Here is a 19,419-nt window from a genome sequence, read left to right on the forward strand (position 1 = left end):
AGTTCCAGGACAGCCAGGGCTATACATAGAAAACCTGTCTAAAAAAAAAAAAAAAAAAAAAAAAAAAAAAAAAAAAAAAAAAAAGCAGATTTATATTTCATAAAGTCAGAACAGGAAGAGTTAACACATATAACATACCGCTGGGGCCTTCTGAGCCAATAGTTCATGCCATCTTTTGTAGGGCGGTAAATCAAGATTTATGGTGTACCACGGAACTGGCCCTCTATAGCTGCAATGAGAGGGCAACATCTTGAAATGAAGAAGTGACTTTAAGGAGGAGGGTTATAGAGCTGAAAGGATGGACTAGACACACAGTCATAGCAACAGTATGGAAGTTGGTTACTCAAAGCAAAATCTGCCAAGAAATCAGAGTTTGCACGCAGTGCTTCAGCCCTCTTTTGTACACACAATTTGAAATAAACTCAGAAATCACAGACTAGAATTCTACATTCTGAGCCTGCCATAGGAATCGCAGTATTCAGAGTGCTGGGCTACACTGTGACACCCTGGCTCCAACGTCCCCCGTCCCCTGCCCAGAATACCATACTAACAAACAAGAAAACCAATTATACCTACTAGGTCTGGAAGGTTAATATGACTTGCTAATATGTGAGTCAATTGTGGCTCAGGGGCTATAACTTACAATACTGCTGACGGAAAATACTTACTTTTGTTTTTTTTTCCTAAATATCTGTAACAATTTAGTTTAGGCCCAGAACTCTAGACCATCTGGACACTAGGACACTTCAGCACTTGGTTTTCTAGTCTGGAATGCTTGGTCAGTCAGTCTAACACCATTGGCAAATTGTTCTCTTGTCACGGCTTCAGTGAGGTCACCTTGTAAGCCCAGAGGAGTAACAATACAAGCTTCCCATGATGGCCTCTGGTTCTCCAAGGTGAACTCATCTTCCCCAGGACTCCTGTGCACTCTTGCCTGTCTAATCTGCCATCAACATTCTCAATTTCCTACTCACATACTCAGCAATCTCTGCTATGGGGGTGAAGTGATGTCCACCCATTATTAATGGATGGCTATACTCCTGGTGTACTAACCCTACAGTCGCTTCTACTGCTGTAGCACCTTCATTGTCTGACCCATTTTGGGAGCTGGGGTTGAGACAAGGTCTCATGTTGCCCAGGCTGGCCTTCATCTTACTCTGTAGTCAAGGATGGCCTTGAATTCAGGAACCTCAAATCCTTCATACTTTTGAACAAACTGAAAAAGGTTTCAGGGGTGTGGCATTCAATGATTAATAAATCATTAATTAGATTATTAGATTAAAAGCTAAATCGGAAAACATCCATCACTTGAGCCATTTATTACTTTGAGAAAAGTATAGGGTACATACTGATGTGTGATGCAGGGCTACCTGGCTCTTAACAGATCATCTAACCTTATATTTATAGCCAGGGACGGGTTCTTTCCTGACAGGCATTTACTGGGACACTCTGCATACTTTACTACTATGATATGTGGTTCTTTAAATAAAGCCGCTGAGCTTGGGATCCAGGTATATGTGTAAGGTTTTGTGAAATTGTTAGCCAGTACCCATTTGCGTTATGATTTAGATGCAGAGAGAAATGCACTCAATTTTGGAAATATACATTTAAACCGAGCTACAATGAATGGATTTCATTGTTCTTTCCAAGTTCTTCAGTAACTTAGAAGTTGATACTACACGAAGACTGCAGTCTTCAGGGTGGGGTGGGGGACCTTTTCACTATGACAATTCTTTTTCCTCCTCCTTCTTTTAAACTAATCATATTCCTCATGCAAAGTTGTGTCCCACGGTTTAGTAATCTGGTGCCCCATTTATGGAGTGATGGAATTACACCTTTCCTTCCCCCAAGCTGGGCATTTGGATCTCCATGTCTAGTTGCAGTAATGAAGTGCTGAGCTCTTGGAGTGATGCCTGTCGGTGGCTGGTGCTTTACCTATGAATTCCAACCAGCCCCTCCTTCTTGTATCTAACAGAACCAGTGCAATCCGAGCACCTTCCATAAACTCCTGAGTCTTCCTCAGTTGAGTATAGGACAGGCCGAAGCATTTGACAGAGGAAACAGAGAGGTTAAGAAGATCATTAGCAGAGAAGATCTAACTTTTGTGGGACGAGAAAGACAGGAAACCCTGATAATAAAGCCTCCACTAATCAGAATTTCTTGAGAACTGCTTTAAGAAAGATCTGATTAAGAAAGTTGTTCTAATAATTAAAGCTTAATTTAATCTTATATTTTCTCACATAAGATATCTTTTCTAAGATATTCTTTTATTTAAAAACTGTCCCTCTATTTCCTATAGACACAAAAGGTGTCTACTTTACGAGGGCAGTGAAGATTACATGAGATATGTAGAAAGTCCTTGGCATTAGTGAGAAATACAGATTTCCATAATAGGTTTTGCTACTTTACCATACACAGTGTAACTACCATGTCCATTTGAGTCTCAGCAGTTGCTAAGCCCAGTCACTGCACTCGTAATGATATCACCGGAAACCTCCTGGCTTCCCAGGTGGATTGTAAACTAGCCCCAGTGACACAATGCTCATGTGCACAAATAGAGAGCAGGTGCAAAGCAGCTAAGGAGCAGCAAAAGAAATGCTTAATGGGACTCCAGTGGCTGCAGGGTGATGTGGCTGTCAGTTCCTGGACATCTGCATTGATGTGACTGGTCTGGCCAGATGAACAGGTGTCCCTTGCCTCTATCCTCCCTCACATTTGCTGCTGCATGCCACCAAGATATCCATGCATTTGGTTGAAAAGGATGACCTCATAGGACTGTGAAAACACTCATTAATTAAAGGTCCGAGAATGTCACCCTTATCTCCCAGATCTCAAGAGCTGCTGCTGTACAGTTCAGACAAGAAAAGGTTAGGAATAGGGCAGAGGATTTCAGTGTGGAAGGATGAGATAGTGAAATGGGGAGAAATAACAGTAGAAATAGCAAGCAAAGAGAAAAACCACATACAGCATCTAGGTATGGACATGCATGCGCGTGTGCGCACACACACACACACACACACAGAGTAAAAAATTGTATTATGTTTAGTCAGGGAAGGTTTACAGTTTATAATAAAATATAGTCTCAGATATATAGAAAATACATTTAAAAAGACAGTAGGAGAAAACTGCCTTTAGTAGAGAAAGTACTCATTAAATGTTCAGTGAACTGGGCAGTAAGACCAGCCAGGAGACACTCAGGAAGGCAATGAAGGCCAAGATGATGTCAGTAGTGATGGAGAAGAAGACCTTTCCTGCAGCTGGACTCCTAAATCTTCACGCAAGGGGAGGGAATAGAAGGAAGTTGGGTAATCATCACAGTCCTCTTAACCAACAGCCACTGACGCTCCATCAGTGGGAATTGCAAGAGTGTAATTTTCTACTTTACTATAAACAATATCACTTCGTCACTTGAAACTTGGTATTCCCTATGCCCAGACCACTGCATAAACCATCCTGCCTAAGCCTACATGGCTCCAAGGCAGTTTATAATGTAATCCAAAGGACAGAACACTACATGAACAAACAGCACAACAGATACAAGCAGTCAATGAGCATCAGCAATGCTCCAAGGGATGGACACAGGGTGACACTCGGCTCCCAAGAGTGCTGGCAGAGGTTATTAGAATACAAGGAAAAGGGCCAGTGGGAACTTGTAACAATACATAAGCCATAAGCCTTGGCTGCACTCTGCTTCTTCCACCCTAGGAGTGTACTTGCAGGAAGAGGGAAGGCCCGAGGCCAAAGACAGCTCTCCCCTACACCTTTCCTTCCTTCTTCCTTCGTGCTGTCCCCACTGGGCCTCTCGCCTGGAACTGCATATTTCCGAGGCTTACTCCATCACTAAGATTTGGAAAGATGAAAATGTGAACTAAAAATGTTAGACTAAAATAAAATGTAGCTTCAGTCCTGTCTTAATGGTTTTTGATCTTCTTTTGCCTGAAAACTTTATCAAGTTAAGGGTTTTTTTTTTTTTTTTGACTCTTTCATACTCAGGTTCCTTTATATGTTCCAATGTAATCTGAGGGCTTATATGCAGGCACCACAGAGTATCACAGCTCAGTGGGTGTGATACAAGCTGTCTGTCATAGAGCAAAAATGCTCCTTAGGAGATAGAATTGTTTGTCGATGCATAGGTATTCTTCGCTTTCTTACTAGTTTCAGGGGCAAGAAATAAACATCTAAATCACATTACCTTCATATCTGCCTTAGCCATAGACATAAAGGCATACACATAAGGAAACCAAGCCTGTCTCCGGATGGAAGACATGGCCTAGGTTTCTTTTACTGCTATTGTTACTAGAAGACTATTATAAAGAACAGTATGCACACAGGATAATGGTTTAGTTATCTGAGCTCACTCACGTTGGTCCAGAAGGAGGATAAGTTGATTTTCTGCAATCTTCTGTCCACTAAAAAACAAAGAAAAATAAAAATTTCACAAAATTATAAATGCTTTCCAGTTGAAGCAACCGCTTAAAGATTTAATTATTTATTATATGGAAGTACACTGTAGCTGTCATCAGACACACCAGAAGAGGGTATCAGATCTCATTAAGGATGGTTGTGAGCCACTATGTGGGTGCTGAGATTTGAACTCAGGACCTTTGGAAGAGCAGTCACTGCTCTTAACCGCTGAGCCATCTCTCCAGCCCCGAAGCAACCTTTTTAAAAAGTATAATTTATTAAGAACCATCTTTTAAAACCACTTCACTATTTTTGTTTTAGGTAGGGTCTCCCTCCCTATATAGTTTAGGCTGGCGTCAAATTTATTATTATGTAGCTCACCCAAACTGACCTCAAACTTATAATCTTCCTAACTGGGTTTACTGAGCACTGAGATTAAAGGTATATGTGACAGCTACTGGAATTCAATACCTTTTAAAAAGATTTGTTTACTTTTATTTCATGTTTTAGCATTTTGCCTAGATGCGTATGTGTACCTCTTGCATTCCTGGTATCTGAGGAGACCAGAAGAGGGCACGTGAATCCCGAAGAGCTGGAGGCACAGATGGTTGTGAGCCACCTTATGGGTGCTGGGAACTGGACCCAGATCCTCTGTGAGAGAAGTATACACTCTTACCTTCTGTGCTATCTCTCCAGCACTGGCATTCAATACCTTCTCAGAAAAAAAACCAAAAAAAACCAAAAAACAACTCTTGCCTCTTAAATCCACAGATCATTATTGTTTCAATTCAGTTTACACAAAGACAAAGTCACCCGAAGTCAATGGCTTGATAGGAGGTCGCTTTACATTAATCTCTGAGGTAACTCTATTGCGACTTGACCTGAGATTGGCATCTCAAACCAGATCTGCAGGCTATGGTGCATAGGCATTTAATAATCTGTTCAAAGCCTACCATCCTTGTCCTGTTCCAGACACTCCTAATAGCATGGGTCTAAGGAAACACTTCCTAAACCTCCCATGCTTCCATTCTATACATATGCTGTGTCCTCTGCCCGGAACGCCCATGCTCTGACATTGTGATCTTTAGACACTTGCTCCCCTCTCCTCCCCCAGCACTCTTTCTGCAAAGTCTCAATGACCCCCCTCTACAAGGACAGTCATCTCCTACACACATCTCCACTAGAGTATCATGTTGTATTAGAATTTTCTGTGCCCTCTCAATACCACACTGTGTTTCCTGATAGGAGGGCAGTCCCAGCACTGAGGCCACTGCTGGGGACAATGAATGAAAGAGGCTGCATCATGGATAACCGTTCATAGTTAGTGGCAAAACTGAATTTTTCTTCTAACACAACATCATCCAAAAGTATTCATGCCAATTTATGACTCTTGTCACTTCTTCCATGTAGCAAGCACGTTTATCTCCTGGCCTCTAGTGATCTGAGACTCAGAAAGTAAAGGAAGAAGCTCAGCTCTGCAGTAAGAGGCGGCAGTGGGGTGGAGGGGACCACTGTGTGGACAGCTGGAGCTTAGACTGTCTGTCTGCTGAACAATATGCAGCAATGGAAAGCTCACACTTGACTTCTGTCAGCATGACGAGTATTTCGTGATTTCACTCTGCCCAAAATGGATAGGTTTCTTGTCTAAGTATGCTGCCAGTGAGTTCCTTAAGATACAGTAGTAAGAAGGCTGGAGCAAAGAGTCCTTTGTGTTAAATAATGCTGATTGTAAAAGTTCTTGCTCAAAAATGTTTCAACCTCAGCTAGGACCTCAAAAGAAAATGTATAAAACTTTTGTGTTACCCAGCTGTCTACATGCTAAATATATATGTCTATATGCTGAATATATATATATATATATATATATATATATATGTCTATATACTGAATATATATGTCTATATACTGAAGAGTCAGGGTCTCTGCTTTGGCTTCTAGCAAAAGCTCACAGAAATCTTATGACAGTCTACAACACTGACAATGAAAACTGCGAATAACCACCACAGCTTATATTAAATACAGTGAGATGTGTTTGAAACTGAATCCTACTGTGTAGTCCAGATAGCTGTAACTCACAATGTAGCATATGCTGGCCTCAAACTCATGGACTGTCTCTGCCTCTTCACCACATCCAGTGATACACTGCACTTGTTTTTTGGGTTTTATAAATTTTCCTAAGTAAACTTTTTTGCTCAGATTTTTAAAAATTGCTTTTATGTTTATTTATTGTTTGTGTGTGTGTTGGGGAGATGTAAAATGGCATTGAGAAATAAATGGGGCAAATATTAACATGGCGGTCACTCCAACAGAAATTCAGTAGATTTCAGGAAGAATCGATGAAAGATATTGAACTTCCAAATATAGTGGGGATACAGGGATGACTACGGCTTGGGTTCTTCTAGCAAACAAAACAAAAAAAGAAGAAGGAGGAGAAAGAAGGAGGAGGAGGGGGAGGAAGGAAGACAGGAAGGAAGGAGGCAAGCAAGGATAAACTCCAGTGGACAAGCTTACAAAGGCAAGGCACAAATGAATGTGAGTTAAGCTCGGTGTCTGTGCTGCTGGCGTCACAGAGCAGCAGTGCCTATGTTGCTGGGGTCACAAAGCAGCAGTGTCTGCTTAGGCAGCATGCACCAGGCTCTGTGTTCAATACCAGTCATGCCCTAGACAAAGTCACATGATTCTGGACAACTGGTACAGGACTTCAGAACTACAGGTAAAGAAATAAAATAAAGCATATTGGACAATAACCAATATTGACAAATAAACAGTTTACCATTTCCATTTTTACTGCTCTAAAATGAGAAATAAAGTTTGGGCAGGGATATTACAATTGGAATAATCCTGCCAAAATTTACTAAACGAGAGTGAAAACAAAACAAAACAACAACTAAAGATCTGAAAAAGGAAACAGAAGAACACAGAAGAGACAAGATGTCTGGGTGCTACCCAAGAAAACAGGGCAACAAAATGAAATAAAGAGTGTCTGACATAGAAAAGAGGCAATGTCATGCTGTATATGAAAATTCAAAAGAATCTACTGAAAACTTACTAGAAGTATCAAGTCTAAGGCTACAAGACACTGGAACAATATACCAAATTAGCAATCACGTATCTATATAATTAAAAGCTAAATTAAAGGAAAATAATTCCATTTATAATAGCATCAAAACAATAGCTACAGACAAAGTACACATGTACAATCCATTACTCCACAGGCTGAGGCAGGAGAATCAAAAGCTAAAGCCAGTCTGGGCTATGACACAGACTGTCTCAAACACATAAACAAAATAAAAAGAATCTTTAGAAATAAACTTAACCAAGGAAATTCAAAACGGAATATACCTAAAACTACAGAATACTTTCCAACAAGATTAAAAACAACATAAGTAAATAAAAGGTGTCATATGGGGGGAGGGGTTGTGTGTGAAGGATTTAATTCTGTGAAAATGATCAGATTTCTAAAATTAATCCACGGGTCTCAGCATAAAGAATGCTAAGATCATCTTGGAAAGGAACAAAGTTGGAGGACTCAGTTTTAAAACTTCCTATAAGAAATGGGGCTATGTGAGAGAGGACGGGGTCTAGAGGGGGTGAGCAGGATAGGAATTGGAAGAGAAAAGAGAGAGGCAGGTATCATGTCTCATTGAATTTCACTTACACACACACACACACACTCACTCATACACATACACACTCACATCTACATACACACACATACTCACACACACTTAGACACACACTCCTACATATACACACACATACTCTCTCATACACACGCTCATACATACACATACTCACACACACTTAGACACTCACACACACTTAGACACTCCTCACACACACTTTACACACACACATACAGAGGACATGAAAGCAGAAGGGGACTCTGCGTGGTGGAAAGGGGAAGGGAAAGGGGAAGGGAAAGGGGAAGGGAAAGAGAAAGAGAGAGTAGCAAAACTGCTGGGTACAAATAGGAGCAGAGGGCGCGCTACACATGTATGAAAATGTCATAAAGAAATCTATTATTTTGTGTGTTTGGTAAAATATTAATTTGAATGAAGTTAAAATTTGACTACAGTAGTAAGTGTAGTAAGTTACTATATGATGATCCTCTGCTTAAATAAGAAGGTGTAAATCTTACGGCAATCAAAGTAACAATGAGTCTTGAACACAGTGGCAAACAGGGGGCGCTACTATGGATACAAATACATAAAACAGTGGAACAGATCCAAGAGTTCAAAAATAAGTCTCCACTTACAATGCTGCGTATTGTATATCTGACAGTATACAGTATACAGTATTGTAGGTATACGCCCACAATATATTTTTAAAAACGCAAAACTTGGCAATAAAAAGGCAGCTCAATTTTACATACAGATAGAAGATCCAAATAGGCCCATTTCCAGGAGATATGCAAATGGCCCATAATCGAAGGAGGAGAGGTACCCAGCGTGTGATCCTCCTGTGATGAGACCCAGCAGCAGCGAGTGTTGCTATTACTCATGCCGCCAGCATGAGGGATCACTCAGGTGGACCTCTCGTGCTGCCAGCAAGATACAAAACAGCACCTGCTTTACAAAGCCATCTGGCAGTTCCTCGACAGGTAAACACTGACTTCGAGCCCAGCAATCCTGATCCTACGTACATCCCAAGATACAGGATGACATAAACCCCACAAAAGCGTGATATTTTCAGGAGTGTTACTCACACTGGCGAAAAAGTGGGAGAGCTCAAACGTCTGCCACCTGCAGAATGGATAAACACAACGAGCTATGTTTTGTCATGGAATCTTACTTGGCAAGAAGAAATGACGAACTGATATAAGCTTTAGGAAAGAAGAACCATAAAACAGCTATATCAAGTAGAAGATGCCAGTCACAAAGAGCAGAATGGTTAAGTCTATAGAGAGAGGTTCTGCTAGTGGTTGTTTAAGGCTGGAAGTTGGAAATATATAAATGTGGAGGTTTTCCTCCTAGGGGGTAACTGTTCTAAGCTAGATAGCAGTGTTGACTGTACAGTTCTGGGACTATGCTGAATCTGTTTTATTGTTTGTGTGTGTGTGATATACACATGTACACACACACACACACATCCACTGTGAAGGCCAGGCGAGGACACTGTATGAATGTCCTGTTCTATCACACTCCTTTGAGAAAAGGTCTTCTGCAAACCTGGAAAGCTGTGTTTTGGCCCCAGCAATCCTCCTATCTCTACCTGAGTGGTGGGATTCTGTGTGCACACGGCCACACCTGTCTTTTCACATGGGTTCTGGGCATCTGAGTTCTAGTCCTGATATTGTTACAGTGAGTGTTCCTACCCACCAAGCACTTCCCCAGCCCCGTCTCCACTTTCAGAGCCTGAGAATTCTGCATGATGGTTACCTCACCCACTTAGCATTTACATGGATTTCTGAGTCCTGAACTCTGGTCCTCACAGTTTCGTGGCAAGTGCTTAACCACTGAGCCATTATCTCAGTCCTCCTAGTTGTATACTTTTAATGGTGAGCTGTATTTCATGAGGGCTATCTCCACAGAGCAATTAGGAAGACAATAACAGTGGGAAGTAAGCTCTTTATCCATCTTTGCGCATGAGATAGGCAACACCTGAACCTAATTAATTCAGATACATATAGTATACTACGTCACCAATATCAATACATAGATAACATTAATTTTAAGTGCCCCATGTATCACCACAATGATACCTGTAGTCTTTGACCTAGTCCGCCACAATCAAAGGTCAGGTGTAAACAACTCGTGTGCCAGGAGGTACTGGTGATGACTCCTGAGCATGTAATCATCTATCAGGTAAGAGCAGAAACAACTGCAGGTGGCAGATCTTGGGGAGGGGACTGGAGAAGGAATGGACTAGGAGCCTGCCCACAGGACCCCATTTTCTTTACCCATGTATACCATATATATATATATATATATATATATATCCCCAAATATTTATTCTTTAGCATGTATTTTACTTCACAATACATGGAGAACTTTCAGAGAATGAGTCTCTGGCAATTTTAAAAGTTTGAAATTACCATTACCTGGAATTCTTTTAAGGCAGCAAGAGCCCTTGCAAGCAGGGTGAGATGGCGCACACCTGCACTCCTAGCATTTGGGAGGGGTAGGCAGGAAGATCAGGAGTTTAAGGCCTTCGTCAGGACATACTGAGTTCAAAGCAGGCTGGCTGTGAGTCCTGTCTCCAGTCACAGGAAGAAGGAAGGGGAGCTAGGGGAGACAGTTCAGTGAGGGAAAGCTCCATCAGGGAACACAGCTGGGAGGACCTGAGTCAGAATTCCCAGACCCCTCGCACACGCAAAGCAGAGCATGAAGCACAAGGGGCTGCAACTCCAGTAGTCTACAGGGAGATGGAAGACAAAAGCAGGAAAATCCCTGGAAGCTTCCGAGCTGCAGCAGGGATGTGCAGGGGAAAGATAGTGACCTGATCTCAAGCCGCAAGATGTAAGGTGAGGACCAACAACCAGGGCTGTCCTCTGACCTCCACATGAGAGAAGGCGTGCGTGTGCCTACAGTCAAATACACACACACACACACACACACACACACACACACACACAAAGAGAGAGAGAGACTGAAAAAAAAACCAACAAAAAAATGAAATTGTCACTACAGTGAAGGATATGTGCTCCAAATTCACTAGTCCTTGTTTAATAAGATTGAGGTTGGTAACTGTAAAAGTAGTACTACATTCAAGAAAGTCTTCAACCACAAATACGAACTTTCAAAACATCATTTAGTGGGGCTGGAGAGATGGCTCAGAGGTGAAGAGCACTGGCTGCCCTTCCAGAGGACCCAGCTTCCCAGCACCCACATGGCAGCTCACTACCATCTGCAACTGCAGTTCCAGGGGATCTGACGTACTCTCTGGCTTCCGTAAGCACTACACCTGTGTGGTACACCAACACATACGCAGGCAAACCACCCATCCACAGAAAATAACCAAAATAGAAGCAAATCATTTAGTAAGGTGATTTACTAATTACTAGGTTTACCAGTGCCAACTCTTACTTCTATTACCATGAGCAACATACCTTTCTTCTAACTATCCAAACTTGGTTAGGATTACACTAGACCTGAGAACTGGATGGCTTGGGAGCTAAGCATGCACAACGCTCTTGTGGAAGACCCAAGTATACTTCCCAGAACCCAAGTTAGGTGACTGACAACTACCTGTAGCTGAGCCTCCAGGGTATCTAAGACCCTCTTTCTGGCCTCTGAGGGCACCCTCACTTATATGGCATCCATACACATATATAAAAATAAATATTAGAAAATATGACTCGATATACAAACATCCTGTTTCTTTCCTTTTGCTCAGTTTCAAGTTAACTGGGAATTGTATGGTCATGTTCAGAATGCTGGGCTGAGCTCCATTAGTGGTGGACGGAATCCGAGTTCAGGGCTTCACCTGCTGCTGTCATGGCTTCCTATGGCACAACCGTAAAAGCAGTGCTTTAGGGGTTGGGGAGCCAGTTTAGTGTTTGCTGCTCAGGCATGAGAGCTGGGTTTGAATCTCCAGCCCATACCAAGAGAACCAGGCATGGTGGCACACATCTGTTGCCCCAGAGGCAACAGTTCATAGAAAGAGGACATACCTGATGGCTTCCTGGCCAATACAGCTAAATGGTTCATGGGAGAGTTTGTCTCAAGTAAGGTGGAAACAATAGGTAAGACATGCCAACCTTTGGCGTACACACACACACACACACACACACACACACAGTGCTTCAGTTTGATCCCTAAAAGAATAATCTGCATAGAGTTCAGGTCTTTCCACGGTAACCAGACTCAATTAAGTAAATAATGAAACACAATGACTACTATCACCTTCTCATTACATTTACATGACATGGGATCCAAAGCTAAAATAAAACCAAACCACACTCACATCTCTTATTGAACACCTCAGAGAGAAATTGAAAGTGGTCAGTCGGGTGTTCAGGAAATAAGATGACCTGTCCAAGTGGTAAGATCTGAAAAGCAACCAGGCAATGCTACATGTGGGAGTCACAGCTGAGGGCTATAGTAATGTGGGCTGCTATAATCACTCACGAAAATGACATACGAGCTGGTTCCCAAAACAAAGAGCCAAAGATTTATATGACTTTAAGAGAAGTCAGAGTATGTCTGTAAGAATAAAACATGAACACAAGTAAAAAAGAGAAAGAAAGAAAGAAAGAAAGAAAGAAAGAGAGAGAGAGAGAGAGAGGGAAAGAAAGGAAAGAAGGAAGGAAGAAAGAAAGAAAGAAAGAAAGAAAGAAAGAGAGAGAGAGAGAGAGGGAAAAAAGGAAGGAAGGAAGGAAGGAAGGAAGGAAGAAAAAGAAAGAAAGAAAGAAAGAAAGAAAGAAAGAAAGAAAGAAAGAAAGAAAGAAANAAGAAAAAGAAAGAAAGAAAGAAAGAAAGAAAGAAAGAAAGAAAGAAAGAAAGAAAGAAAGAAAGAAAGAGGGAAAGAGAGAGAAAGAAAGGAAGGCAGGCAGCCACAGACCTTGGTATCTCAGTCCCTCACAAGGTCCCCACATGGAAGTCATTTAAATGGAAGGCTAGTCTGGGGACTCATGAGAGGCACCTTCTCAGTCACAACGGCTTCTTCAAGGGACCACCACCCTCAAAACTTGTGCACAGCACTGAAATAGAATTGGACTCATCTCATTCACTGTTTAAGGTCTCTGATTATTCCCAAATTCAACTAGGGATGTTTTGTTGTTTCTTGTTTTTTTTTTTTTAATTAGATATTTTCTTTATATACATTTCAAATGCTATCCCGAAAGTTCCCTATACCCTCCCTCCGCCCTGCTCCCCTACCCACCCACTCCCACTTCTTGGCCTTGGCATTCCCCTGTACTGGGGCATATACAGTTTGCAATACCAAGGGGCCTCAGGGATGGTTTTAATAAAAGACAAGTTTAGCAAGGCAGGAACATTTTAAATAGACAAGTACAATATTTGTAGTCTGTCACTATATTATGCTACCTTGTTACAGGAGAAAAAAAATGAAATTTAGACTCCCAAGCCAGGTGGTGGCTCATGGCTTTAATACTAGTACTTGGGAGGCAGAGGCAGGCAGATCTCTGAGTTCAAGGCCAGCCTGGTCTATAGAGAGAGTTCTAAGACAGCCAGGGCTAAGCAGAGTAACCTTATCTTGGAAAAACAAAATCCCAAATAGAATCTCAATGTCTCACTTCTCCCCATCCCCACCTCCAGAAAGCCCCTTTTTATGTTGCGAAGACAAAGAAAAACGATGTTTCAATGTATTTAAAATGGGGGGGGGGGGGCAAAAAAATGTAGATCAAGAGTTCAGCTGGCAGTGCAGTTTCTTCTTATTTGATAAATAAATCTAAAATCTATTCAAAATTATCAGTCTTTATGTCCTTCATAGCCATTAAGGGAAAGTTTCATTACTGAATATAACACACGTATAAAAATAACACAGGGCTGGAGAGAAGGCTCAGTAGTCAGTCAATCGTTAACAGCACATACTGTTCTTTCAGAAGACCTCAGTGTGATCCCCAGCATCCATAGCCAGGCAACTCACAGATGCCTGCAACTCCAGTTCTAGGTGATCTGACACCCCTCTGACCTTCTACACACACACACACACACACACACACACACACACACACACTAATTAAGATTTAAAAACATGGTTTTAAATACAAATAACACACCAAGTGAAAATTATTTCATTAAGGAATCAGTGAATGTTACACATTTTTCAACAGTAGCAAACTTTGTCCTTTATATATTTGAATCCTACAAGAGGAGTGAGAACCTCAATGAAATGTAGGGTTCTAATTATATACACAACATTTTAAATCTGACTCAGTAGTGTGTGCCTGTAAGCTTAGCACCAGGAAGGCTGAAGAAGGATCTCCAGTTGGAGGACAGGCAGGGTTACATGATTGACTCTTACTGAAGATAAGGGGAAGTTTCTCACAAACACAATCTAGATGAAGACATGGTTGCTCTCATGTCTTCTGGGATTTAACTGGATGCAACCTACTAAGCTATTGGTATTTAAATAAATAGGTGAATCAACCACCCAAGAGGGCCTGAGCCTAGTTTATCTTGTTGGCTGACTCAATGCTAGTGTGTGGGAAGTACTCTGGGATAGCACTTAGTTAAAAGGACAGATTATGCCTGTGTATTCTTTCCTTTGTAGTCCAGCAATATGGATAAAATCATCTAGGGCTTATGAGATTAATGGAAGCTTTGTGAAAGTCACTGCCAACAGTTTCACCACACATATCTGTAGCTGACATCAGTTCGTTTTAACAATTCATTACACAACCATGTGTTCAGTCACACTTCTGGCTCTGCTCGGGTCTATGACCGAGAATGTGGTCATTTCTCTCTCTGCAGGTCTTTTCCTTCCCATCACTCCTCATCCTGCTGCATTGCCTTTCTGTCACTGTACTACCTACAAGTAGCTTCCAGTCGCCAGCAGATGGACACTCCATTCTCAACGGTATTTAACAGTAATCCTCTCGATCCCTTCCTTGCCCGTCCTGCCATGGGAACTTGCCCATTTGGGCTGTGGCATTAACTTTGCTGGCCTCTTCTTTACTTGGCACACACATGGGAAACTCACTCAGCTTTTGGCTGCTTCTCATTTTCTCATTTATACTTTTCATAGAAAAGCTTATCTGCTCCAGTGGCTTCAAAGATTCCCATTATGCCTAGACTCCCAATATCCCAGATCATTTTCTGGATTTTCCTCTACTAGCTACTTTTCTCTGTACAGTATATCTTAATGAACTCTTCATAGATGGAATAGTGAAGAATAACTTAAGATCACCTTCAATTACTTATACTGAAAAAAGCCTCCAACATAAAACTAAAACGCTTAGTCAATGTTCCAAACGAAATAACTCTTTTGTCATTTGAAGCTTGTCCTTATCCACACCTATCAAAGGTCATTTTGAAATATATTTGGTTACCACAAGGCTACACTACAATAAACCGTTTAGTTTATTATTCATATAATGATTCAAGCTAAAAAACAAAAAACAATCAAACAAGTCAACAAAACCCCCCAAAATAACTGCCTTCCATTCTGTCAGAAAACAAGGTCCCCAGGCTTCCAGGCAGCTCTTAAAGGGCCTTTTGAAAACTGGGTCCCAATATCTTCAAGAGCAGTGAAAATTTTAACAGTGCCTCCACTCAAAAAGGGTCCCAATTTTTATTTTGTAAGCGAAGATTTCAAAACAAAATAAGTTCTCTCCATGTAACACCTGACTTTGTCATTTTAACGAGAGAAAAGTTCAATAACAATAAAAAGGCCATAAAACCAAAATATAAGGAAAGTTACTATTTTTGTTTTACTCTTATTTTTTTCTCATTTCAGTTAAGACCTGTGCAAACACTTTTCCAATCAGATTATCAGTAGACTGACTAGATTTTGATATCCACTGTTCTGAGTAAAAATCATTAAATCAATTGAAGGGTTATTAATTTTTCATATTTTGAAACAATGAAATATTTTGCTTGGGCTAGTGATATAACTCAGTGTTAAGAACCGTTTGCCAGCCAAGCAGTGGTGGTGCACGCCTTTAATCTCAGCACTTGGGAGGCAGAGGCAGGCGGATTTCTGAGTTCGAGACCAGTCTAGTCTACAGAGTGAGTTCTAGGACAGCCAGGGCTACACAGAGAAACCCTGTCTCGAAAAAACCAGAAAAGAAAAAAAAAAAAAAGGACCAGTTTGCCCAGTATGTGTAAGGTCCTGGGTGAGCACTCTAGCACTGGGAAAACAAAAACAAAAACAAACAAACAACCCCCCCCCAAACAAAACCAAATAAAGAAACAAACAACAAGATATCTTCATTTAAAAACAAAGTATCAAGAAAGAATAAAAGCAAACACACACAAAAAACCAGCTCTCAGGACATGAAAGTGCTCTGAGTTCACAGCTGCACATTAACACCTTACAGGCCTATAGGAAGGACCCCATGGACTCGTGTTCTGCTCTTGGACACAAACAGGAATTAAGTTTCTCAGAGACATTAAAGTGAGACAAAGCCAGCTTGTATCATGATTGTGTCTACACACTGATAAAGAGTTACACACTGTGTAACTCAGAACAGCATCTCTTGCTAAGGCAAAGGATGTTCTGCTTCTACACTCTACAACAAATCCTGGGTTAAGCTCAAAACATCTAAGTATTTTGTTTAGAATTTGTTGTTACTTAACCCATGGTTGAAAAGGTCTATATCAGTCCCTCACATCAAACACTAGACCTAATTTGCACAACCATTATGTGTCCTTTGGTAATCTTTGGGCAAAAAGGCACAGGCTATCAAATTGCAAAATTCTTCAACAATTCTTACAATCCCAACCAAGTTTGGTAAATCAATTCTTTATCTACACTAAAGCAAACTCTTTGCTCTTCCTTCCATCTTTTGTACATACTATGTGGGTTTGGTCACTGAAATTACTCTGTATACCATTCTGCATTCTACTTTGTGTTGTGTTGTGTTTTTCAGACAAGGTTTCTCTGTGTGTCCACTGTTGTCCTAGAACATTCGTCTACCTCTACCTTCCAAGTGCTGGGATTAAAGGCGTGTGCCACCCTCTGCCCTGTTGTGTATTCTACTTTTATCTACTAAGTATATATTCCAGTGGCTGGCTAATACTCTCTCTCTCTTTTAAATTCAAAAAAAGCATTTCTCCTTCTAGGAATAAAATTAAAAGAACTCCTGCTGCTCCCATTTCCAATGTCTTGCCTCTTTTCAACATCTTGTCATCTGGCACAGGTAAGGTGCATCCAGGTTCCTAGTTATCAAATCTGGCAACAAAACAGTCTTCAATTCTATAGCCTTTATAAAATCGATATATGAAATATCGCTGTTGGGCTTCGACCTAGATGCTGAACTTAGAAATGTTTGTGGGAACAACTATGTGACCTCTGGCTACATTTTTCACTCCAGGGCTATACTTCCTCTTCTATTAAATACAAGAATCATGTTAGTTCCTCACGGTCTCTTGCGGATAAAGTCTGTGGCATTGTGACTTGGTCGAGCAGCACCACGGGACAGCCGGACATTCCATGCCTAGGCGTGAAGGCCACAGCCAGTACAGCCTTCTTAGGGGGGCGGGGTGTGGCGGGGGGGGGGTTCCCATCATCTGGGCTAAGACTGCATGTGACCCATAGCTTCCTGCGATGGTTTCTTCAGGAAAAAGCGCTAGGTAACCAGGCAGAATATACTAAGGCCACCAGTCAATCATTAGCCTTTTCCCTGGAGAGTTCCGCCTACAGTAGCTGGTAATCTCAAATATAAGATTGGAGAATGCGTGAGTCCTACCCAGTCGTTCATGAAAGTTAGAACTTCCCTAAAATGTGTACTCGGTCCATACAGCACCAAAGCCACTTCGCCCGGGGTTCACAAGCCACATTTGGACCTATACTCCACGGGACCGAACCAGAGTACCCGGGACGCCCCATGGAAGATACAGACCGCGAGCAGCTGTCCCTCACCCGCCCCGCCACAGCTGTGCCCACCTCCCCCTGAGCCCGCGCCTGCAACCCCATCTGTGCCTCGGCTGGAGCTCACCCACCGGCGGCACATCCTGTGCCTGGGCGCAGGTGACTGCCGCGGCTAGGACCCAGGTGAGAAGGCTTTGGCCCCGCATCTTCCCAGCTGCAAGCGCCGCTCCGAGGGACTCTAGCAGCAGCTGCAGCAGGGACCACCTCCACCAGAAGGCCGCACCCCGACGCGTGATCAGCGACCCCGGGCCACACCATGCACGGCAGGGGACACGCCAGTCATGGAGGCGCCGGGCCGAGTCCCTAGAGCGGAGTCCGCGCACAGGGCCGAGAGGGGCTGCGCCCCCAGCACGCCACGCAGTGGTTTAGTCCAGCCTTAGCCGCACCCCGGGGCGGGGCTTCCAGTTTTCCTCTGGCCTTCACTCTTTCCGAGCGCGGGGGCCCGGGCTAGACGCAGGTGCTGGAGGATTCCTGAGGGCGCACACCCACTGACTCCGGAGAGGTTGGCTCCTAGGCGTTGCGGTTCCTGAGCCCACCAAAGGGACAGCATAACGTCAGACCCAGTTTGCCTTCTGGGGAAGGCTGGCTCCAAGTGAGTCACTCAGTCCATCCATCCTGCCCGAGGGATCACAACCAGAGAGGACAAAGTGTCAGGGTCAGAAGTTTCATCTCTCTGGTACTCTAGGTACTTAAGATAAGGCACTGCTAAATCCTAGGATTTAGATTTTAGTTTCTTGCTGTTATGTCCCGGGTTGGAGAGGTTGAAGGGGTGGGACCTTCATCGATGTATTTGTCGCGTTACTCAACTCCTGTTTTCCTTTAGCTTGTGAGAAGCCAGTTGGTCCAGATGACCTAAACCTAGGACAGGTACTTGGTATCTTCATAGTCTACTTTGAAAAGCAGATAAAAGTGAAATACTTGCTTGGCTTTTACATCATCCTTGGACAAGGCTCTCCATAATAGGGTGAGTTACCTAGACTCCAACAGGAAAAAATGCCTTCTGGATTTACATTTTCTGCTTCGACAACAGGCATCTCAAGAAGTTTGGGGGCGCTTTAAGAAATGCTTCTATAAAACTCACCCAGGACCATTAAAATCCTATTTTAATTCTCACCCCCGACCCCTGTGCTGGGGATCCGAGTATTTTTCCTTTTTGGTGTAAAACCACCTAAATTTGGAGGCAAATGATAAATAAGTTGTTTTTTTGTTTGTTTCTTTGTTTGTTTGGTTGTTTTTTTTTTTTTTTTAAGGAAGTTTAGATGTTGATACACAGCCCAGGATTAAGAAACAGAATCTTAGGTAAGCAAGATTGGAAAATACTTACTTTTTGAAGGGGGACACTGAGGACTGTTTTAGACAGCGACCTGAGGCAGAAAGCTATCTTCAGTCACTGACTCTGGGGTTTCAAACCTGCCTAGACAAGATAGCAAGATTTCATCTCCAAAATAAAACAAGACAGAATATATCAGGTCTCTGATGCAGGGTTTGAGGAAGCAAAAAAAAGACACAAAGTTC

The 19,419-nt window shown here is 42.3% G+C and overlaps 1 protein-coding gene across 1 annotated transcript in view; it reads right to left on the reverse strand.

Annotated features, from left to right (window-relative positions):
* The window catches only part of Asah1 (N-acylsphingosine amidohydrolase 1), a 33,075-nt gene extending 14,861 nt beyond the window's left edge, over positions 1-18,214 (reverse strand). Inside the window, exons 1-3 of the mRNA XM_021169553.2 lie at positions 17,976-18,214; positions 4,363-4,409; positions 139-229 (exon numbers count right to left, since the gene is read on the reverse strand). Coding sequence (XP_021025212.1) covers positions 139-229; positions 4,363-4,409; positions 17,976-18,050 — 213 coding nt within the window. The 5' untranslated portion in view covers positions 18,051-18,214. The remainder of the gene's footprint in view (positions 1-138; positions 230-4,362; positions 4,410-17,975) is intronic.
* Positions 18,215-19,419: the final 1,205 nt, after the last annotated feature.

This window comes from Mus caroli, chromosome 8 (genome assembly GCF_900094665.2).
Source record: "Mus caroli chromosome 8, CAROLI_EIJ_v1.1, whole genome shotgun sequence".
NCBI classification, from domain to species: Eukaryota; Metazoa; Chordata; class Mammalia; order Rodentia; family Muridae; genus Mus; species Mus caroli.